The sequence below is a fragment of the Topomyia yanbarensis genome, chromosome 1 (genome assembly GCF_030247195.1).
Source record: "Topomyia yanbarensis strain Yona2022 chromosome 1, ASM3024719v1, whole genome shotgun sequence".
Taxonomy (NCBI): domain Eukaryota; kingdom Metazoa; phylum Arthropoda; class Insecta; order Diptera; family Culicidae; genus Topomyia; species Topomyia yanbarensis.
In genome coordinates this window covers 118762557-118786868 of record NC_080670.1, presented here as the reverse complement: position 1 = coordinate 118786868, position 24312 = coordinate 118762557, and the positions used below count along the sequence as shown (strand labels likewise).

Sequence of the window (24312 nt, the reverse complement as noted above, 5' to 3'; positions counted from 1 at the left end):
CCTCCGGAGTTGTGCTGCCGGATGGCTGATAGCAATTAATGACACAGCTCAGCTAGCAGAAATCGAATTTTTATCTACTTTTTTACCAACTAGTTTATATGTTACTATGTTTTAATTGCCGCAAGGTTCTACTGTATCGATTTTGTTGGCTATTTTCGGCAAATTTGAGACTAAGAGAAACGAAAGCAATGAAATTGAAAGACGGATAGGTATTCTAGAGCGAATCAGTTATAAACTTAGAACGGAAAACTAGAACTAGGCAGGCTCATATGGGCATGATCGAAAGGAAAAGTTTTAGTTTTCCGTTCTAAGTTTATAACTGATTCGCTCTAGAATACCTATCCGTCTTTCAATTTCATTGCTTTCGTTTCTCTTAGTCTCAAATTTGCCGAAAATAGCCAACAAAATCGATACAGTAGAACCTTGCGGCAATTAAAACATAGTAACATATAAACTAGTTGGTAAAAAAGTAGATAAAAATTCGATTTCTGCTAGCTGAGCTGTGTCATTAATTGCTATCAGCCATCCGTGTGTGCGGAACGAAAAAATAAATAAGTAGTTCAATCACAATAGGATCGGTGCGACACCGATAGCTTGGTGTCGATTGAATGCATACGTCACGGCTTGATGCTAGCAGAAAGGGAGAAGAATGATCGCATGGTTGTTCTAGGCGAGGATTTGTGAAGAATTTTTTGCCGGCGTCGGCGATAAAATATGATGATGAGTTATGTTCTACCATAGACCATGCGGTAGACTTGGGTGGAACGCCCAACTCCTACTCTGCAGAAGGCAAAAAATTCTTCACATTTTCCTTTCGATCATGCCCATATGAGCCTGCCTAGTTCTAGTTTTCCGTTCTAAGTTTATAACTGATTCGCTCTAGAATACCTATCCGTCTTTCAATTTCATTGCTTTCGTTTCTCTTAGTCTCAAATTTGCCGAAAATAGCCAACAAAATCGATACAGTAGAACCTTGCGGCAATTAAAACATAGTAACATATAAACTAGTTGGTAAAAAAGTAGATAAAAATTCGATTTCTGCTAGCTGAGCTGTGTTATTAATTGCTATCAGCCATCCGTGTGTGCGGAACGAAAAAATAAATAAGTAGTTCAATCACAATAGGATCGGTGCGACACCGATAGCTTGGTGTCGATTGAATGCATACGTCACGGCTTGATGCTAGCAGAAAGGGAGAAGAATGATCGCATGGTCGTTCTAGGCGAGGATTTGTGAAGAATTTTTTGCCGGCGTCGGTGGTAAAACATGATGATTGCCGAAATTGTTCTACCATAGACCATGCGGTAGACTTGGGTGGAACGCCCAACTCCTACTCTGCAGAAGGCAAAAAATTCTTCACATTTTCCTTTCGATCATGCCCATATGAACCTGCCTAGTTCTAGTTTTCCGTTCTAAGTTTATAACTGATTCGCTCTAGAATACCTATCCGTCTTTCAATTTCATTGCTTTCGTTTCTCTTAGTCTCAAATTTGCCGAAAATAGCCAACAAAATCGATACAGTAGAACCTAGCGGCAATTAAAACATAGTAACATAATTATAATGAATTCGACCAAAACTTCTTTTGCTTTTTTCTCAAGGTTTACGTTTGGCAGTTAGACCCTTTTCAAATGTTTCAAATATTTGGGTAAAATTTAGATTATTTTATCGTTGTTGCGATCAATTTCATTTGGTTTGATTTGTTCACAATATTAGTCGCAGAGCGTTTTGGTGACCTATGGCAATTGATGACCTTTACACCCCATACTAGGTCCGCTCCTGTTGCAGCTGTTTCGCCCCGTCCGACACCGAGTCAACCGATGTCCAGCCTGCGCCGCACTCGTCTGTCGCTATGCCAATGGCAGGGACTTGGATTAAAGGCTAAAAGGTCAGCTACGGCTGGTGGTGTTGCTGCAATCGGTTTGCCTTCGGCCACGTTGGACATTCGGCGAACGGGAATATTCAGCGATTCCGATTCGAAGGAAGCTGCGCCAGTTGCAGACTGCTTCGGTTCAGCAATACGCTCCGGTATCGGACGAAGCTAACACTCCGGCAGGACGAAGGTTTCAATGAGGGGCTCAGGCATAAGTAGCAGAGTCCTTGCACTTACTGCTTGTCGAGTGAACAATTCCGACGAAACCACAGCCACTCTCGCCAAGTTTGATCACCGTTATAAGTGCGACGTCAGCGGTATAGTGCCAGGAATAATCGAGAAGAGTGCCAGGACTAACTTGCCAAGAGCTACAAGATTAAATAGCAGAGCGTTTTTAAAGTGGCCATAGTATAACGTAGAGGCTTTAGGCAGATGATTTATTCAGCAGAATAAGATAGCAAAATTATCCAAAACATAAGAGCTGGCTGCCGAAGTGAATCCACACACATCATCACCTACAGAGGCAAGCAATATTGGAACGCAGCGAAATTCCTCACAATGAATTGACCTCGTTAGATGAAATTCCAGGATGTACAATTTTCATAGCATAATTTAATCGATCGAAATTGTAGTCCTCAGCCGAGAGAGAGACTGATAGGGTAGCAGCAGCTAGGAATTTTCTTTCGAAAGCTAGCAGTGGTTTCGCGTATCCTGCGCTAAGTAGAGAGCGTTAAGACAGATCTCCGAAGCATGTCAAGTGCTATCAGATGAGAAAAAACGTCGCATCTATGACCAGTACGACAAGGACGGTCTGCTGACCAACGGTTCCGTCCGGTACCACCATAACACACGGCACCGGCGACACATATATTCACAACATACTAATTACTTATCCTTCCGAAAAAGTAAATAAATTGACTATGAAATTTATCATTCGCTGCCTAGTTATTTCGTGCCAATTTGAACAAGACAGCAGATAGCTTTATTGCGGTGCCAAAATGATGGCAACTCGGGATATAATATAAATTTACATATAATTTTTCCTCCCTGATATTCTATCAGAATGTTTAATGCTCTGCATTATTATCACTCCAATCAAATCCTTCTTACTCCTTATCGTCAGTGCCGAGCGCTATTTTGCATTTGCCGGCTAAATCAACGACAATGCGATAATCGACCATACTTTTGCTGTAATGGAACTTGAACACGAATAATAAATAATTGTTCCATTCGAAAGCGATAACCTTGTTGTCCTCATGTTTGCAGCTATCATACGCTGGTAGGCATTCTGACCAATGGAAGCGTTCTTCGATATGGGCATTGAACGATCAAAATCATTTCAACAACTTATCATCGACCGAATTCGTTACCTATAAAGTTCAGGTAAACTTCACCACCTAAAAATGAATAATCAATCGGATCATCTTGTTAGGAATTAACCCACGAGCAAACAAACAAATGTGTACAAATGTGATACGGATCCATCATCCAGAAAGCAATCGTTTTATAGCCCAATGCTTGATCTTGCGATTTAGCATATGCCACCGGGTTTTACATCCAGCGCCGATTGGTCAATGTATGAACCAGGTTACCATTGTTCCAATCCTCATCCCTTTTGAGTTGATATTCTTTCAAAGAGCATCGAAAGTATTCAAGTAATGTAAATTTTAAAAGTCCGTGTAAACAAGTCTTACACTCAAAAAAAAGTAAACGTTATGCCTATTGATTTTACACATAGATTTTTGCAATTAACGGAGGCATATAGACTCTATTTGCTGGCACATAAACCTAATGTGTGTATTTACAAGAAATATTAATCTTACATTCACTTTTCATAACTATTAGCCACATAAAACCCCATTCTATAACAATATGCACATATAACTTATGTGTGCATACATAGTTTATACAGTTGACACATAGAAGGTATGTGTGCGCGTGATAACAATAGAATTTCTTCTTCATATGAATTTTAAGCGGTTTGAAGCAAATAGAATTAACGTTTGGATTTTTTTCAGTGTAGGTAAACAAGCACACCGAAACTGTCAGAAAAGTGAGGTTATACATTTTCATACAATGCTCTATATTTTTGACAGGTATGTGAATGAATCATTTCAGCATCAGTGATGACAGGTCTATTTAAACAATAGCCTGCAGTAAAAATATAAAAGTCTGCGGATTGCTACAAAAATGTTCAATAAATGCGACGTAGAAATGTAGTATGTATATAATTTAAATGATCAAAAATGTTGAAGGCTGGTGTATAAATTGGCTGGCATAGGCTTTTTTCTGCTAAATATTTGTAATCTGCAAAAGATCTGCAGTAAAAATGCAAAATCTGCAGATTTACTAATATATATGCAGATCTGGCATCCTTTTAATATTCCCCACAAGAAATTCATCCAAATGGTGTAAAAATACGGGGAAACAAGGCAAGATCTAAGACAAGACGTGACAATCGGCTTCTTATTTTTCCTTCGGCATTCTTCTTTTCGCACATTTTCACCCTGCCGAAATCTTCCGAACAGTGTTGCTGTTTTTATTAATGAAAATATAGTCTTGTTAATTTATTTTATGCCGACAAAATTTTGCATCTTTAATTCACTATATTGATGAAGGACACGTTTTTTCCATGTGATGGTTGTTTAGTAAGGTTTGACGAAGCCATTTTCTGAATAATTTTAGATTACAGTGTGATTTCTGTCTTATTTTTGTTAAAGTTGATCAACCACGTATACGGTAAATGCATGATAAATACTTGTTTCACTTTGCCGCGCAATTTCAGTTCAATTTAGTCGTTTTTACTTTTTTAACGATAATAATTTTATTTGTCAAAAGTAATGACAATCTTTTCCTATAAATATAGCAACACTGCAAAACATAATTTCGATATCCCTGCAGTAACATTACGTACGGTGCAAAACGTCAGAATCTACCAATCAGGAGCTGGAACATTCTGACATAAAATTGGAACAAAAACGGCCCCCCTTATTGTCACGTCTTGTCTTAGGGCAAGATAGGTATTCAGAATATGGGGTTAAATGAGCAGCTTGCACTATTTTTGATTTTTTCAATAGTTAGAGGTACCAAATCATCGTGGCAATAGGCAGTAACGAATTGGGGATAAAAAAGGAAGCATCCTATCACATAAATTTTTTTGACGAGAATGGTCTATAGTCCACGCCAGACTTAGAGAACGCGCGCGACGGAATTATTCTTGCTGACGGAAGTTGGCCCATTATTTGGTCGATGCTCTTTGGTCTGCAACGAAAACAGATTAGACACTTTCTGACAATTCTTCTGGAAAGGTCTCTTCCTCTGACAGGCCAAAATCTGTGACGTAAGGTGGAAAGCAGTAACTGGGGGCCCGAGTGGAGTGTGCGAATGTGTACAGCCTTTGCAATTAAATCAGTTAAATGATGTTTTGTTGGTAGTACTATGGGGCATCGAGTGTCAAACGGAATTCTTGGATCTTGTAAACGCCCATATATTCTCAGCATACCTTCCTCGTCTAAATATAGATTGAGGTTTTTTAGGTGAGACTTAAATGTGAACTCCTTCCGAACAAGTGCATTATTTTGTTTAAGAAAACGAATCTCCGAATCAAAGTAGCTTTGTTACGCTTGCCTCACGAGCAGTCTCAACAAGTCGTCTAACTCATTTGGCGTGAGTGGACCTTCTAATTTTATTGTTGAACGACAATTCCGAGTGAATCTGCGAATCCAAGCGAGTTTTCGTTGCAAAGGTGGTAGTGTAGAATGTTCTGCAGCTAGAGTTAGCATCGAGGGCAGCGAGAGGATCACGAGAGAAACAATGCCTCGATTTTCGATTTCTCGAGCCTTCAAATGACTCGGGGAGAGATTTACAATATTTTTGGGCCAGTGCTCTTGGGATTGGGGTAAATAGGGGGGACCATGCCACCACAGAATATCGTTGATAATTTGAGATGGAAGCACTCCGCGAGAGATTCGATCGGCTGGATTCATCTCAGTAGGGACGTGACGCCAAACATTCCCACGAGTGAGACGATGTATCTCAGCTACACGATTCGACACAAATACTTTCCAAGCTGATGATGACGTAGCTAACCAGTGCAGAACAATGCTGGAATCAGTCCAAAAAGTGACAGAACAATTTAGTTCAGTTGAGTTCTTCACGGTATCTGCGAGCTGAGCAGCTAATACTGCACCACAAAGTTCAAGGCGAGGGGTTGATTGCTTTGAGATGGGGCATACTTTCGACTTTGACATGACCAAATTAACTGCCACGTTTCCATTGGAATCGACCGATTTAGCGTAAATGCAGCATCCGTACGCTTTGTCAGATGCATCCGAAAAACAGTGCAGTTCCACGAATTTAAATTTAGCAATGAGGACACGTCGTTCAATTTTTAAAGTGGTCAGTATCTGCATTTCCTCCCTGAATACTTTCCACCAATTTTGGAACTCCTGAGGAAGTTCTGTGTCCCAGCTAAACGAGTTCAGCCAAAGCGATTGCAAAAATATTTTAACAGCGACAATGACGGCTCCGACGAGACCCATCGGATCGAAAAGACAAGATATCTCCGATAGCACAATTCGTTTAGTGATTCAGATGCAATCAACGAAGGAACTTTAAATCCAAAACAGTCTGCTTGCGGATGCCATAACAGCCCGAGAGTTTTAACTGAACAAGATTTATCAATTTCGAGATTCTCCTGCTGGTCCCGCAGAGATTCCGGTATGCACGATAAGACATGAGGATCGTTCGAACTCCACTTTCTTAAAACAAAGCCCCCCGAGTTTAATAATTCAGTAAATTGTTTACAGGTTGCGATTAGTTTTTCCTTATTGTCGTCTCCAGCTAAACAATCGTCGACATAGAACGCCCGTTTTACGACACGAGCTGCTAGTGGAAACTTTTCTCCGTCATCTTCAGCTAATTGGTTAAGGGCACGAGTGGCGAGATACGGTGCACAAGCTGTGCCATAGGTCACAGTAGTAAGCTGATATGTACTCACAGGATCGGTTGGTTGAATTCTCCATAGAATTTGCTGCAGCGTACGGTCACCTTGATGTACAGCAATTTGCCTGTACATCTTCTCGATGTCAGCAGTTATGACGTATTGAGGCAAACGAAAGTTGAGAATTGTGGCTATCAGTGGAGGTTGAACTGTGGGGCCGATGTAGCAAAGATCGTTCAAGGATAGTTTACTCGTCGTTTTGCTTGAGCCATCAAATACGACGCGTGTCTTAGTAGTTGTGCTGTCCGGTCGTAAGATAGCGCGATGAGGAAGATAGAAGTTAGGTAGAGAAGGGTCTGGTGTGACAGCTTCCATGTGTCCAAGCGATTTGTACTCGGCCATAAATTGGCCATAGTCCGAGTGTAGTTGTTTGTTGACAAAAAACTTCCTCTCAATTGCATGAAATCTACGAAGGGCGACCGGTAACGACTCTCCCAGTTCCGACAACACTTCTTCACGAATCGGTAACCGAACCACGTACCGACTGTCAGGGGCTCTTGAGTGGGTTCTCAAAAAATGATTCTCGCAATATTGTTCTTCCAACGAGAGGCATTTGCCTCCCTCAAAGCTTTCAACCTCCCAAAATTTCTTTACTGCTGCCGAAAGTTTGTCGAAAGTCATGGCAGCATTGCAGACGGCGGTGCGAATGAGATCTTGCTGAGAATGATCACCAGCGACAGCGTACCCAAATACAGTTTTGCGCAATATTGGTAGCTGCGGCCCGAGCGAAATTTGTTCATTCTCTAGCAGTGAGAAGAACCATTGAATTCCGATGATCAAATCGATGTGGTGAGCGATTTGGAATTTAGGGTCTGCTAATGGGAGGTGATTAGGAATTACCCATTTCGAAATGTCCACTTTTGTCGAAGGAAGAATTCGTGTCAAATTGGGCAGTATGAGAAAATCGATGTCTACATTAAAAGGACCCACTCGAGATGACACATTGATCGAGACTGCCTGTGTTACGTGCTGTTCGCTGTTTCCAATCCCAAACACAGTGATATCAGAGCGATCTCGTTTGAGGCGAAGCTTTTGAGCGAGATTCTCTGTTACGAAATTGCGCTCGGATGCTGAGTCTAATAGAGCGCGTGCGAGAAATTTTGTTCCATCAATATCACAAACCCTGATGTAGGCTGTGAGCATGAAGACTGTGGTGTTTGTCTTCGTACCAAGATCGAATGGTGAAGCGACTGGGTAGCTTGTTACTTGTGTGGAACTTTGAGCCGACCCTGACGGTATACCCGACGACGAAAGAGCGAACGATAACGATTTGTCTTGGCCTCCCGACGACGATTCCATATCCCGATGGACGTGCGATTGATCGGTAATGCACATTTCATCCACCGACGGCGACTCGAAGACCGAGGCCGATTGTGAGGATTGTCGGGGTGGCGCAAGTGTATTTGAATTTGATGGTTTGTTTACTTGAACAGTTAATGCTGTTGAAGCATTCAAATGCAATAGAGTGTGGTGTCGTTTGTTGCATGTTCGACAGGAACCAGACGGACAATCTTTCAAATGATGTGATGGTTTCAAGCAGTTCAAACATAAACCATGTTTTTTAACAAGATTGAAGCGAATTTGCGGGGAACGTTTCAGGAAATCATCGCAATTAGCCAATCCATGATTTTCCTTGTGGCATACTACACATGCCTTCGAATTTTCATCAGTAGTAGTGTGGTGAGATGAAATGTTTACTCGAGATGGTTTTGGTTCTGTCTTACCACTTGCGATCGACGACTGGGAGAGTGTTAAAGACTGGAGGATTCGGGAGCGTTTTTGTATAAAGTTTACCACGTCAGTGTACGCAGGGCGGATATCTTCAGCCAATTGATTTTCCCACTCCTTCTGAGATACAGGATCGAGTCTGCTAGAGATCAGTGCAACTAGAAGAGAATTCCAGTGGTCTTTCGGTTCTTCTAGTTTATTTAGCACACCGAGATGTTTTTCAAATGTGTCAGCCAAATCCGAGAGTGCTGACGAAGATTCCCGCTTGATTGAAGGGGTGGAGAGGAGTGCTGACAGATGTTGCTTTACGAGCAGATTCCGATTGTCGTATCTTTTTTGCAGAAGATCCCACGCAATCGTATAGTTTGCAGATGTTACCGCCAACGATTGTATAAAGCGGAGAGCATCTCCCTTCAAGACTGCTTTCAAGTATTGAAACTTTTGGATTGGCGATAGTTGCCCATTGATGTGAATAAGAGTGGTAAACAAGTCATGGAAGTTCATCCATTCGTCAAAATCTCCTTTGAATTCTGGGATTTTGAGCTCAGGAAGACGAATACCCGTGGTTTGAGTAGGTGGAGCAACAGGTGTGGGTGAAGACGGGGTAGCAATAGCTGCGAGTTTACTTGCCAAGGATCCCTTCAATTGGAAATACTCCGTCTCAAATTCAATTTGCTCGTCAGCGAGCTCTTCACTTATCTCGTGTTCACATTCGATATCAGCTTGGATCTCGTTAAAATCTTCAAAAAGAGAATCCAGCTGCTCTAAACGAAACTTAAGTTGAGGTATATCGCGATCAAAGATGAAATTATCATCGAATTCTTTGATAAGCTTCGCGGACCCAATTATATTTTCCGACGCACCATAAGTTTTTTAATCTTCTTCGTATCACTTTTCATTTTTCGAGTGGGTTTCCCACTTAACGGTAGTATAAACGACATCCACTTTTATTCGAATAATAAAGATGGTCACTTACCTGATTTGTTGGAGTGGCTTTACCTGTGCTCGCTTGGCTGACCTACTACCACGTGTCCGATCGTACTCTTGACCCGAAAATCCTCCGAAATGTTCCTTTGATCTCTGGATTCCGTAAACCCGGCTAGCGCTCAAATGTGTGGCTCGTCGTGGGCATCCAAATTCAATCCAACGAGGCGATGATGATTGATCGATAGTGATCCCACGCTGACCTTTTAAGCAGTGCAATGACGATTCAGCAGCCGAAAATCCCGGGTTTCGGCACCAATGTGTAATTCCGGAACTTGCTGCTAAGACGGTTGAACCCGGATTTGAGATTTCCACGGATCATCAAATGACACTATGTCAACGAGCCGATAATTTTAACCATAAAAACGACTTTATTTATCCGAAACAACGTGTATTAGGTAAATCACAAGTTTATTGAGGTCCATCCTCGAGTGATAAGTTTATAATGACTGATTGATTTGCTCTTGCGCAATCCTTATATACAAAGCAAAGCAGAAAATTGCACAATATGTGAGAAACAAAATCGAGATATATAACGAGAGAGTTAACGAGTATGATTTCCTGCTTTAGTTTATCATTTCCTACCGTTTCCTGTACTATCTATTATCAATCGACTGATAGGGTTGTACTAATATTAATTAAACAGGATTTTCTCATAAATAATAATTTAACAAAGTTTCAATGAATCAAGTATGCGCCAACAGGAAAGTTGTACCTTTTATTTGAGACTAAGTTTGGGCAAATCGGTCTAACCGTCTCCGAGAAAAATGAGTGACATTTTTGACACATTCGCACATACATACGCACACACACGTACACACGCGAATACAGATGGGAAGCGGTGGGGGCGATAAAGACCACGTGACGGGAGGCTTCTTATGTTCAGAGTACAAAAAAGGCGAATGCAGGCCAATGATGATGGAGACAACCCAGCTTAATCTCAATCATTGTGACAATGCACAGCAACTGTTGCGGCAGTCAATAACAGAAACGAAGTGCGACGTTGCAATTATTGCAGTGCCATATCGTGTCTCTCCCCGTAACGGTAACTGTATGATGGATAGTGCAGGGATGGCGGCAATCCTAGTGATGGGCGATTTCCCTGTTCAAGAGGTGGTAGATAGCACACACGAAGGTTTCGTGATCACTAGAATCAACGGCGTATTCGCGTGTAGCTGTTATGCTTCTCCACGGTGGACACCAGAACCAAGAGACTTTAACGCTTGGTCCGTGGAAGGTTAAAGCTTGTTGGAAGCCCTGACGAAACTGGATGTAAGACTGTGCAACGAAGCTTCTGCTACCACATTCCGTAAAGACGGTCGAGAATCCATCATCGACATAACGTTCTGCAGTCCTTCGCTGATGGATAAAATGAATTGGCGAGTTAGTGAGTAGTACACACATAGTGACCACCAAGCGATCCACTACACCATTTGTCGGCGGAATTATACTGTAACGCGGAGATTACGGACTGGTGAGGTGAAAAAAAGGTCTTCGACAAGGACCTTTTTGTGGGAGAACTTTTTGCTGACAGCGTCACTCCAATTCGGAGTGCTATAGAGCTGTCGGAAACAGTAGCGAGGGCATGTGATGTAACATTGCCGAGGAAAATAAAGCCGAGGAACTACCCGCGTCCGGCATACCGGTGGAACGAAATTTATTTATCACGCACATCAACAGACTCGTACTGCAGGAATCGATTTCTTAATGATATTCGAGACAAATGAAAGTCGAACAGGTGCGACACACGATTGAAGAGGCGTTGTAGTCCCGTGATGGCGGCATTAGCTGTTTGAATAGTGCGTCGAAACGGCACTCTCAGAAGAACGTTTCCGCGTAACGTTCTGGACCTTGCTTGGATGTTAACTCGCTCTTGTAAATCTGGAGAATCGATGCGTCCTGACAGAAGATCAGAGATGAATAAGGCTCTTGCAGTTTCTCTACGACGCTGGAGAGTATCGAGCTGGATGAGTTGACACCGACTCTCGTAGCTTGGTAGACGGACAGGATCGCGCCAAGGCAGGCGTCGAAGAGCATACCGTATAAATTTTCGTTGAACGCCTTCAATTCGATCGCTGCTGTTCATGTAATTCGGGTTCCAGACCGCCGAACAATACTCCAGCGTAGAGCGCACTTAAGAGCAGTATAGGCTTTTGAGACAGTAAATGTCTGTAAAGGATTTAGCCGTACGGAAAATGAAGCCCAGGCTTCGCGATGCTTTACCAACAACATACGAAATGTGATTCTTAAATGTAAGTTTCGAATCTAACAGCACTCCAAGATCCTTAACGCAGCTCACCCGGGAAACAAGAGCTCCAGACAAGTTATATTCAAACTCAATGGGATCTTTTTTTCTGGAGAACGATATCACAGAACATTTCGCCGGATTCAGAATCATTCGGTTGTTTTCACACCGGTTATGGCCAGGATCAAGGGTCCAATGACGCCAGTCAAAATGTGCGCCGACAAGCTGAAAATTGTCGTGGAGGGCCTTTTCCCGAAGCACGACCCAACCGCATGGCCGCCTACACCGTACGTTGATGCAGACGGTGGAAATGCAGGTGACAATCAAGTTTTCAACAACGAGCTCCTTATAGTGGCAAAAGGGCTGAAAGCGAAGAAAGCTCCCGCACTGGATGGTATCCCCAACGTGGCACTAAAGACTGCGATCCTGGCGTTTCAGGAAATGTTCAGGATAGTCCTACAGAAATGCCTGGACGATGGCTACTTCCCGGATAGATGGAAGATCCAGAAGTTAATGCTGCTGCCAAAACCAGAGAAACCTCCAGGAGATCCATCATCGTATCGGCCTATATGCCTGCTGGATACTCTTGGTAAGCTTCTGGAAAGGGTCATCCTCAACACGCTGACGACCTACGCTGAAAGTGAGAACGGACTATTTCAGAGGTATCCGCACAGCCATTGCGAACGCGGAGAAAGCATTGAAGCAAAAGAGAAGGGGTAATCGCTACTGCGCCGTGGTAACGATAGATGTGTAGAACGCGTTCAATAGTGCTAGCTGGGGGGCAATCACCGTAGCGCTGCACAGAATACTGGTTCCGGACTATCTGTGCAAGGTTCTGAAAAGTTACTTCCAAAACCAGTCTACGAAACGAACATGGGGCAGAGGTCGATTAAGGCCACAACGGGAGTACCTCAGTGCTCCCTACTCGGTCAAACGCTATGGAATATAATGTACAATGGAGTGGTAACACTGGAACTGCCCAGGGGAGTGGAGATCGTTGTTTTTGCAGATGATGTTGTCCTAACGATAACGGGCAAGACCCTTGAGGTGGAGATGTTGATGCAGAGACAGTAGGCATTTTGGAAAGCTTGATGGCTGACGTCAAATTGCAACTGGCTTACCACAAGACCGAGGTAGTGCTGGTTAGCAACCGCAAAAAAAAATCCAGCGTTTCGAGATCAGCGTCGGGGGACAATCCATGCCATCGATGCGTGCGCTGAAGCACCTGTGTGGGATGGTCGACGATCGGTTAAATTACAACAGCCATGTCGATTATGTATGTGAGCAGGCTTCGAGGACAACTAACGCATTGGCAAGGATCATGCCGAATCGCGGGGAAGCAAGAGGCAGCACGAGACATCTCCTGGCGGGTGCCTCATTCTCAATACTGAGTTATGGCGTACCGGCCTGGGCTGTTACGCTGAACTCAAAGCGGAACCGGACGAAGTTAACAAGAACGTTTCGTCTAATGGTTGTTAGAGTCGCGAGTGCGTACAGAACGATATCGCGTAATTGCCGGGATGATCCCCATCCCCCCAATGTGTCTGCTTGGGTACATAGAAAGCATGGTGTGGTGAACTTCTATTTGACGCAGTTTTGTCCGGGCACGAATGCTTCCGGAAATACCAACACCGGTTTGAACACACTTCGTCAACCCTTTGCCTGGAGTGTGTGAACGCGCAAGAAACACCAGAACCCGTGGTATTTGAATGTCCTAGGTTCGAAAAATTTGTAAGGGTATGCCTGGTGTGACAGTATACAATATCGTCGAAGAGATGTGCCACGACGAGCATATCTGGGACGCTGTCAAAAGAGTGGTTACGACTATACTCTCCGAGCTGCAGAGGAAGTGGCGAAGGGACCAACAAAGTAGCGCCATTGGCTAGAACGCCGCCGGGAAACCACAAATCGGGTTTCAGGAGAAATTCTGCCGCCGGCGAAGTCTCCGACGGTGTAGACTAGGGCCATCGTCGGGGACCAATTGAGTAGTACGCTACGTAGCACCAGGCTTGGGTCGTCGGGGCGTCAGTGAACCGGACGTCAGGTTTCACCGGAATCGCCAAACCAAGCTCGACACCATACCAGGTAGCTCGTGAGTAGGCTAGATCCACCGCCGGGGATTAGACCGAGTAGACGAAGCGAGGTGCTTAATGGCTCACAGAAACGTACATCGGTATCGGGAGCAATCTACCGCCGGGGAATTCACGGTAGGGCAGATTAGCCGCCGTGGACTACGCGACAGAATCGTGACAAAAAGGGGAGCTAATTGGCTCAATGAACAAACGCCGGTAACGAAAGATTCCGTTGTCGAGTGAAATTAAGACTATTGTTTGTTATCCTGCTCCTTAACAACGCATGCTAAGTCGTCAGTGATGCAATTAAAACTTAGCATTGGTTTCGCTTCTGTCTTGTTCCTGATCTCCTCTTGGATCCCCTAAGTCTGAAGCGGATCAATCGACTATTAGTAAATCAGAGAGCGCTGTCCACCGTAATGCCCACGAATACTAAATTCCCTAAAAAATGTTAACCAATAATATGTAAAAACTAGATAAAACAAAAAACTCAATGGATCAAAGAAAATAACAATTATAAAAATAGAATAGAAGAAGAAGAAAATAAACATGTTAAAAACATTCAAGACATTTTAAAAATATGGAAATTGTTAAAATGCAGTTAGAGAAATGGAAATAAACGAATAATTTAGAATTACAACATTAGCGAACAGCAAAAAAATCCAAAACCTCGCCCCCCCCCCTTTATATTGCCATAAATGTCAAAGTAAGCTAAGTTCCTATATTTCACATCATTTGGACAATTTTAGACTCCCGTCCACTTCGCTTGAAATTTTTGACATTAATACTATAATATAATGAGGAAAAAATATATTAAGTGCTATAAATTTTGGGGTAGCAAACGTAAAATTACAGTTTATACCTTTTTTAAAGGAAACATTCATAGAACTTTAATGGAAATATTTTTTTACTCGAAAAACACAAGGACTTGGAGTTTTGGGGCATTTTGGCAACTTCAATATTAACGTCAATGCAACTGTGCCCACCGGAAACAACCATGCTCTAACATCCATAACGTTTTCAACCTCTACATACAAGAATTCAACAGTTCCACCATCGACCTCCTAATCACGAACGGTCCGAACGCAATTCATGGTTTCGAAGACATCTACAGAAAACATGATCTCCGACCACGAAGTGGTCTACCAAATTGCAGACGTAAGAGTAGTGAAATTGATACCACGTCGCATAAAAATCCGCTACTTCCGACGTGTAGATCCAGTACGTTTACAAGCCGTCCTCATTGCAAGAGGTAATCAAGGCACCATCGAAGAAAATGACATAGTAACCAAAGCTCCGAACTCCGAACTCCAGAAAAACCTTATTCAACATGCACCCGAAACAGAGATTCTCATTAAGGACAAACACACGCCGTGCACGCAATCCCAATAAAAGAATAGGAGACGCACAGTGGCGGGATTATATAAGCAAGCGCAACAAACCCAACACCTTGATTTCCACAGCAAAGAAGCGATATGCGGAAAGAAACTTTGGTTGTGAACTGTCTGCGAAAAAAGCTCTGGAACAACCTTTGCCGAGACGAAATCCAAAAACCAATCCTCTAATAGTGGATTTTGCTTTAAACACACGAATTCGAGTAATGTGTCTATATCTACGAAATTGCACCATGCGCAACATGAATCGACGACGTACCTATCTCAGTCATCAAGCTATTAGGCCCTCACATCCTTCCAATCCTTGTTCACCTCTTCAATACGATAATTGATAGTTGCAGGTTTTCAAAAATCTGCAAAAGGCTATCATAACGCTGATTTAAAAATCTGTCAATCCCGTCGAACCAAAAGACTATCGACCAATTAGTTTCCTCCCATCCCTATCTAAAATATTCAAGAAACTTCTGCTCGATCAGATCTCTAGCTATCTGGGCTACTGTCAACTAAAGCTGCTTGCTAAACATCAATCAGGATATCAGAAACGCCATAGTACCATAGTGCTAAGTCGTCAGTGATGCAATTAAAACTTCGCATTGATTCCACTTCTATTTCCTTCCTAATCTCCTCATGGGTCCCCTAGGTCAGAAGCGGATCAATCGACTGTTAAGTAAATTAGAGATCGCAGTCAGCCGTGATGTCCGCGAATTTCATACATACATACAAACTATTTGGCGCAAGTTCAGAGCGTGTAACGTCGTGTCATCTAGTCTGTCATCCTATTGTAGTACTACGATATGAATGTAAATAATATCGAGCGGCCCCTCGAATAACTGGTCCGCTCAGCATGGGTAAAAGCTTCTGTAATTTCTCCCGAAATGTGAATGAGAGTGAGTGGTTGGTTGGAGTTCCTTCGAATGAACTGTCAGATGAGTGGTTGAGCACCCACCGGATCCAGCCGTGGTTGGAGCCGAGTTACTTTTGGCGGGTGGTCGCGACGCAGGCGTCGCCCCGCTTTTGAGATAACCCTTTCTGCGACCTTTAACCGCAGAATAAGCTATAGTGGAGGGGAAACTATTTGTCTCTGGGTTTTGAAAGCCAGTCGGCAGCACCCGGGATTTGGTGGTAGGGGATCGAGGTCTGGGGATATTCAAAAGAAATTGAAGCCGTATACAAAAAAAGGCTTCGGGGAAACTTGCGTAATTTCGTGAACGATTGCGTAGTTCCGGTCACGAAGATATGACTCATGCTTTAAACTGAGGACTCCAAAGATCTGATTTTTCACTTTGTTCTGGATCGTGGAAGAGGCAGGAGTGGTTTAGTTTTTTTCTCGCGCCTCGGTGTGGTTTTATAGGTAAAAGATAAAAATCGTGAGATTCTCTATATCAGTTTTGCCAGTAATTAGTTTTCCCTTCCCAGTTCTAACTCGTACAAGTTAAGTGGCTTCCCGCATATCGAAGCAGTGGTTTAGAGTCGGTATTCCCGAATTAAGGTAAGGTGCAAATGGTGGCCAGTGCAGTGCGTGCCCTAATTCCAACTTGTCGTTGGATGCGTGTTTTTCGTGCAGGTTTGAAGCTGCAGCATCCCGTCACACCGATCATCATCCGTCATCAACCGCTTCTGACCCCGCCATCTAGCTACAAAGTTCCCGGTGAACCATCCGGAAGAGCGACGACCGTCAAATTCGCGCTAGCTAGGGAGCAGCGTCGTTACCAGCATACGTCCAGTTGCTGGGCACCGACTATCGATCAACCCACGTGGGAAACATGTAATGCAGTGACCTCCATCAGGTCAGACTCTGCCAGCAAACGACCGGGCAAATCGTTTGTGGCAACCGGATCAGCATCTCCAGCGGACTGGATCTTCGAGCGACCCACGTAAAACCATGGTAGTGTGAGTACTCATTTCCTTTTTTTGACATGCGCATGATCAATTTTGTTTAAAACCGCAAATGCCGGTTCAGTGAGCTAAGTGACAGTGTTTTCGTGACAAGCTCAAAAGGCCCGGGTTCGAAACCCGATTATCAGTTTTTTTGTTCGGCGGTTTTATTTTTCCCACCTCGTGAAAATCCTAGGTCAGCGATGAAATCGCTGTATTACACGCAAACACGCCGACTGTATATGCACGCACCGTAAGTTGAGCCACTCATTTTCGGATGAACACCACGTTAGGTAGTTAGATTTTTGATATGCTTTGGGAAGGGAGAGAGACAGGATAGGCAGTGACCATGTTGGTTAGCGCGCTGCGAGGAAATTAGTTAGCAAGTTGGAAGGCCTGGGTTCGAGACCCGAAATGTGAAATAAATATTTTTTTTGTAAGCGAATTATGAGTTGAAGTGATTAAACAGTTTTTTTTTGCAGTAAACTTTTTTTTGGTATTTTCTGGTGTAGGCAGTTTCACGATTTTCGGTCGTTTCCGTTTTTAGCGAGCAGAGTTGACTCCTTTTTCCTTCGACTCAACCTTTCCTAAATCGGCCACGATTGGGGACCTTGTGTTTGAGTAGATCTTTGCCCGTGATGATAAAAAGCGTTAGAGCTAATTAATTATACCGGTCTGAGGCCTTCTTTGTATACTGTTGTTGATTTCTAGCGAATGTTTTCAGACTGGTAATCAAGGTACCTGAGTCCAGTTGGACCATTCTGGAGCCAGTACTCAGAAACAAATAGTACCCGCCCGTAGGAGGGGTCTCAATAGCTGGGCAAACCGAACAAGGCGAATGGTCTCCTTCGGGAGTGGCGCTGAAGCCATCCGCTAAATATTGATTTAGGCTCCGGCTCCAACTGTCTCGGGTTACAATTGGCGCCCAACAAGATTTGGCACGTTTTTTTTGTTGGAAAGTACAATTTTCTTCAGAATTTTTCACTTAGATTAGTTTGGATTTTCTCAATGGTTAATTTAGTTTAAGTTGTAAATACATACATATTCTGTAGAATAAGTTTATTACTCTTCTTTACCATATTTTTACATTTATTTTATCCATTCATTACTATATACTCATTACATTTCAAATTATATAAATAAATACTACTTCATATCCACGTACAAAATGGATAGATTTCCACATTCTGAACATTTAAACTCTGAAGAAGTTGATTATGAACTTATGATCATAGGTCAGTTGGAAGCAACTAACCTTGAACTTGATCTTGCTGGTAAACAGAGACTTCTAAGGACGTTGTTCAAGTCCGATGTCAAAAATAGTCAAAACTATCGTTCACCGTTAAATATTTCAGTTCTTCTCATCTAAGCAGATAAGTGGGAATAAGTCAAGCTATGTAGCTCTTCGGAGTAACCACAGATTACGATGAGAAGAAACACCTACGGGGAAATTTTTTTACTGGCAGCTATTAGCAGCTTTGTTTGTTTCTCCGAAAGATAACTGCGCTGAGAAATCTCTAGAAGTTTGTGCTGACTCGTTAAACCAGTATTGCGGTTCACGACGCCTTAGAATGAGCAGGGGCAATGACCTGTACAAAGTAATATGCTATATGCTATGAATCATAAAGCGAGCCCTTGCGATGATTTCGACAAACGGCCGTGATCAAGCGAAGAAAAGAGGAGCAAGCCTCTGATGCAACTCTCAGTGGGCTTTAAGAGAATACAAATGAAGAAGCGGTAGCCGCCAACATAGCCTTTGTGTAGTGGACGCAACTCCACCAAAACAGCTATGTAAATGGTATGGAAGTGACTACAAAGTGGATTCTTCCACGTTTGGCCAAGCACGACAAGAATCGTGTTGTAAATATTATTGTACATAGTTGTGTTAGTTAGATTAGTATGCAATTCCTACGATTAGTCCTATCTCTTATTCTCTAGTGTTAGTTCTTAAATTAATATTAATCGATAATTTCAGAAACTTACGGTTTTCTTTTTTTTGCTTATTACTCAACGTAAAATTTTTCGAAATCTTCTATAATTTTGTTCCTAAATTGTATATTATTTCCTTCGTTTTGTTTTTCTTCCAAATTATCTCCTTGGATTCCTAAAATATTATAAATTGAATTAGTTATTTTCTTCACTTTCAATATCTTTTGATAATTTAAACGATTTCTTACCTTTTTTGCCTGTGTAGTCCGTTTCAAACCAAAGTTCGTAGATTCCTTTCCGCCCTTCATCCATTCCATCCATCCGTGCTTCATCCATTCCATCCATCGTTCTCCCTTTCCCTTCGTCCTTCCTTCTCCAGCAAGCTCTTGATGTAGGTTGAGGTTCGACATCTGAAAGCAGCTACACCTGCGAAGAGAAATAAGAAAAAAACGGTTCTTTTCAAAACTTACATCGATACGACACTATGCGTAAAGTACTCTCCTGATGGTAGAAGGTCCAGTTTCCGACGGATTTTTGGTGTAGCACCACCCTTTCACCGGAAAAACTGCAAATAAGTTTCGCGAACACTTTTCACTACCGTACGCGACGAGTTAGAGTTACGGTTTGTTGACATTTGGTAGAACAGGTTCATTGGTATTGGCAAGAGAATGAGTGACGCGTGAACGGGATGAATGAGAGTTCAACATGCGTGATCGAGGGGTGACTGTATGGTATTTTTTCTTGATAATTTATGTTGTGAGTTTTTCGTGGTCAAACAATTTTGACGGTCAGAAATTCTCGCTTCGTTCGATTTGCGTTTTTGGATTATCGTGAACATTTTTTTCTGGAGAACTCCAGAGTAGTTCACAATAACCGGAAACAGACCCCCATTTAAAGGATGTGATGTTGAATCCGTTTTGCTTGGATGTTACTCCGAGGTTTGGATATCAGCAAAACATACTAGTATTTTTCACAAAGGTGAAGGTTTTACGAAGAGCGTATTTCACTTCTTAGTTTTTATACTGAGGTAAAGGAATTCGTGTCTCTTAATTTTTAGTTTAACTGTACTTTGGAATATTCCAATTAAAGTCGAATATTATGAGTGAATGTGATTGCCAATTACCATTAGCCAAAGTTTATCGGAAAGATCAAGCAAAGTTTTTCAGTTGTTCAGTATTAGCATGGATATTGTGTTTTTTGGTTAAATTTAGTTGATTGCTGCTGGAGACCGGAGTTGAAAAACGATGATGGTCAGTAACAGATAATGTCTGCAAATAGATGATGAGTCAATTTTTTTGACGATGACCACATATGACCCCAGCAGTCACGATTTTCTCAATTACAAATACAAATGGCCTGTGTTAAGCCAAAGAGGACCAAGCGCCATTTGGAGGTACCTTCCGAAAAATCGCTATGGCAGCTAATGTAGCACTATAAACACCTACATCAATTTATTTCTGAGAAATCAAATAGTAAACGATAGCAAATAAGTACCCTTAAACTTTCTATGATAATGGTAAATAAACGAAAAATTAATTTTTTCATTGAAAATACCAGGAAAAAATTATGGCGCTCAGTTCGCTTTGGCTTAACGCAGGTCAAATGTCCTTCGAAAATTTGATTGGTTTTTAACCAATCAAATTTTCGAAAACAAAGTGGGGAATGATGTAGTACTACGATATGAATGTAAATAATATCGAGCGGCCCCTCGAATAACTGGTCCGCTCAGCATGGGTAAAAGCTTCTGTAATTTCTCCCGAAATGTGAATGAGAGTGAGTGGTTGGTTGGAGTTCCTTCGAATGAACTGTCAGATGAGTGGTTGAGCACCCACCGGATCCAGCCGTGGTTGGAGCCGAGATACTTTTGGCGGGTGGTCGCGACGCAGGCGTCGCCCCGCTTTTGAGATAACCCTTTCTGCGACCTTTAACCGCAGAATAAGCTATAGTGGAGGGGAAACTATTTGTCTCTGGGTTTTGAAAGCCAGTCGGCAGCACCCGGGATTTGGTGGTAGGGGATCGAGGTCTGGGGATATTCAAAAGAAATTGAAGCCGTATACAAAAAAAGGCTTCGGGGAAACTTGCGTAATTTCGTGAACGATTGCGTAGTTCCGGTCACGAAGATATGACTCATGCTTTAAACTGAGGACTCCAAAGATCTGATTTTTCACTTTGTTCTGGATCGTGGAAGAGGCAGGAGTGGTTTAGTTTTTTTCTCGCGCCTCGGTGTGGTTTTATAGGTAAAAGATAAAAATCGTGAGATTCTCTATATCAGTTTTGCCAGTAATTAGTTTTCCCTTCCCAGTTCTAACTCGTACAAGTTAAGTGGCTTCCCGCATATCGAAGCAGTGGTTTAGAGTCGGTATTCCCGAATTAAGGTAAGGTGCAAATGGTGGCCAGTGCAGTGCGTGCCCTAATTCCAACTTGTCGTTGGATGCGTGTTTTTCGTGCAGGTTTGAAGCTGCAGCATCCCGTCACACCGATCATCATCCGTCATCAACCGCTTCTGACCCCGCCATCTAGCTACAAAGTTCCCGGTGAACCATCCGGAAGAGCGACGACCGTCAAATTCGCGCTAGCTAGGGAGCAGCGTCGTTGCCAGCATACGTCCAGTTGCTGGGCACCGACTATCGATCAACCCACGTGGGAAACATGTAATGCAGTGACCTCCATCAGGTCAGACTCTGCCAGCAAACGACCGGGCAAATCGTTTGTGGCAACCGGATCAGCATCTCCAGCGGACTGGATCTTCGAGCGACCCACGTAAAACCATGGTAGTGTGAGTACTCATTTCCTTTTTTTGACATGCGCGTGATCAATTTTGTTTAAAACCGCAAATGCCGGTTCAGTGAGCTAAGTGACAGTGTTTTCGTGACAAGCTCAAAAGGCCCGGGTTCGAAACCCGATTATCAGTTTTTTTGTTCGGCGGTTTTATTTTTCCCACCTCGTGAAAATCCTAGGTCAGCGATGAAATCGCTGTATTACACGCAAACACGCCGACTGTATATGCACGCACCGTAAGTTGAGCCACTCATTTTCGGATGAACACCACGTTAGGTAGTTAGATTTTTGATATGCTTTGGGAAGGGAGAGAGACAGGATAGGCAGTGACCATGTTGGTTAGCGCGCTGCGAGGAAATTAGTTAGCAAGTTGGAAGGCCTGGGTTCGAGACCCGAAATGTGAAATAAATATTTTTTTTTGTAAGCGAATTATGAGTTGAAGTGATTAAACAGTTTTTTTTTGCAGTAAACTTTTTTTTTGTATTTTCTGGTGTAGGCAGTTTCACGATTTTCGGTCGTTTCCGTTTTTAGCGAGCAGAGTTGACTCCTTTTTCCTTCGACTCAACCTTTCCTAAATCGGCCACGATTGGGGACCTTGTGTTTGAGTAGATCTTTGCCCGTGATGATAAAAAGCGTTAGAGCTAATTAATTATACCGGTCTGAGGCCTTCTTTGTATACTGTTGTTGATTTCTAGCGAATGTTTTCAGACTGGTAATCAAGGTACCTGAGTCCAGTTGGACCATTCTGGAGCCAGTACTCAGAAACAAATAGTACCCGCCCGTAGGAGGGGTCTCAATAGCTGGGCAAACCGAACAAGGCGAATGGTCTCCTTCGGGAGTGGCGCTGAAGCCATCCGCTAAATATTGATTTAGGCTCCGGCTCCAACTGTCTCGGGTTACAATTGGCGCCCAACAAGATTTGGCACGTTTTTTTTGTTGGAAAGTACAATTTTCTTCAGAATTTTTCACTTAGATTAGTTTGGATTTTCTCAATGGTTAATTTAGTTTAAGTTGTAAATACATACATATTCTGTAGAATAAGTTTATTACTCTTCTTTACCATATTTTTACATTTATTTTATCCATTCATTACTATATACCCATTACATTTCAAATTATATAAATAAATACTACTTCATATCCACGTACAAAATGGATAGATTTCCACATTCTGAACATTTAAACTCTGAAGAAGTTGATTATGAACTTATGATCATAGGTCAGTTGGAAGCAACTAACCTTGAACTTGATCTTGCTGGTAAACAGAGACTTCTAAGGACGTTGTTCAAGTCCGATGTCAAAAATAGTCAAAACTATCGTTCACCGTTAAATATTTCAGTTCTTCTCATCTAAGCAGATAAGTGGGAATAAGTCAAGCTATGTAGCTCTTCGGAGTAACCACAGATTACGATGAGAAGAAACACCTACGGGGAAATTTTTTTACTGGCAGCTATTAGCAGCTTTGTTTGTTTCTCCGAAAGATAACTGCGCTGAGAAATCTCTAGAAGTTTGTGCTGACTCGTTAAACCAGTATTGCGGTTCACGACGCCTTAGAATGAGCAGGGGCAATGACCTGTACAAAGTAATATGCTATATGCTATGAATCATAAAGCGAGCCCTTGCGATGATTTCGACAAACGGCCGTGATCAAGCGAAGAAAAGAGGAGCAAGCCTCTGATGCAACTCTCAGTGGGCTTTAAGAGAATACAAATGAAGAAGCGGTAGCCGCCAACATAGCCTTTGTGTAGTGGACGCAACTCCACCAAAACAGCTATGTAAATGGTATGGAAGTGACTACAAAGTGGATTCTTCCACGTTTGGCCAAGCACGACAAGAATCGTGTTGTAAATATTATTGTACATAGTTGTGTTAGTTAGATTAGTATGCAATTCCTACGATTAGTCCTATCTCTTATTCTCTAGTGTTAGTTCTTAAATTAATATTAATCGATAATTTCAGAAACTTACGGTTTTCTTTTTTTTGCTTATTACTCAACGTAAAATTTTTCGAAATCTTCTATAATTTTGTTCCTAAATTGTATATTATTTCCTTCGTTTTGTTTTTCTTCCAAATTATCTCCTTGGATTCCTAAAATATTATAAATTGAATTAGTTATTTTCTTCACTTTCAATATCTTTTGATAATTTAAACGATTTCTTACCTTTTTTGCCTGTGTAGTCCGTTTCAAACCAAAGTTCGTAGATTCCTTTCCGCCCTTCATCCATTCCATCCATCCGTGCTTCATCCATTCCATCCATCGTTCTCCCTTTCCCTTCGTCCTTCCTTCTCCAGCAAGCTCTTGATGTAGGTTGAGGTTCGACATCTGAAAGCAGCTACACCTGCGAAGAGAAATAAGAAAAAACGGTTCTTTTCAAAACTTACATCGATACGACACTATGCGTAAAGTACTCTCCTGATGGTAGAAGGTCCAGTTTC

General features: G+C 42.4%; 1 protein-coding gene across 1 annotated transcript in view; it reads right to left on the bottom strand.

Moving 5' to 3' along the window:
• The window catches only part of LOC131675850 (uncharacterized), a 34566-nt gene extending 15123 nt beyond the window's left edge, over positions 1-19443 (bottom strand). Inside the window, exons 1-2 of the mRNA XM_058954987.1 lie at positions 19347-19443; positions 6676-9363 (exon numbers count right to left, since the gene is read on the bottom strand). Coding sequence (XP_058810970.1) covers positions 6676-9363; positions 19347-19443 — 2785 coding nt within the window. The remainder of the gene's footprint in view (positions 1-6675; positions 9364-19346) is intronic.
• Between the last annotated feature and the right edge of the window lie 4869 nt (positions 19444-24312).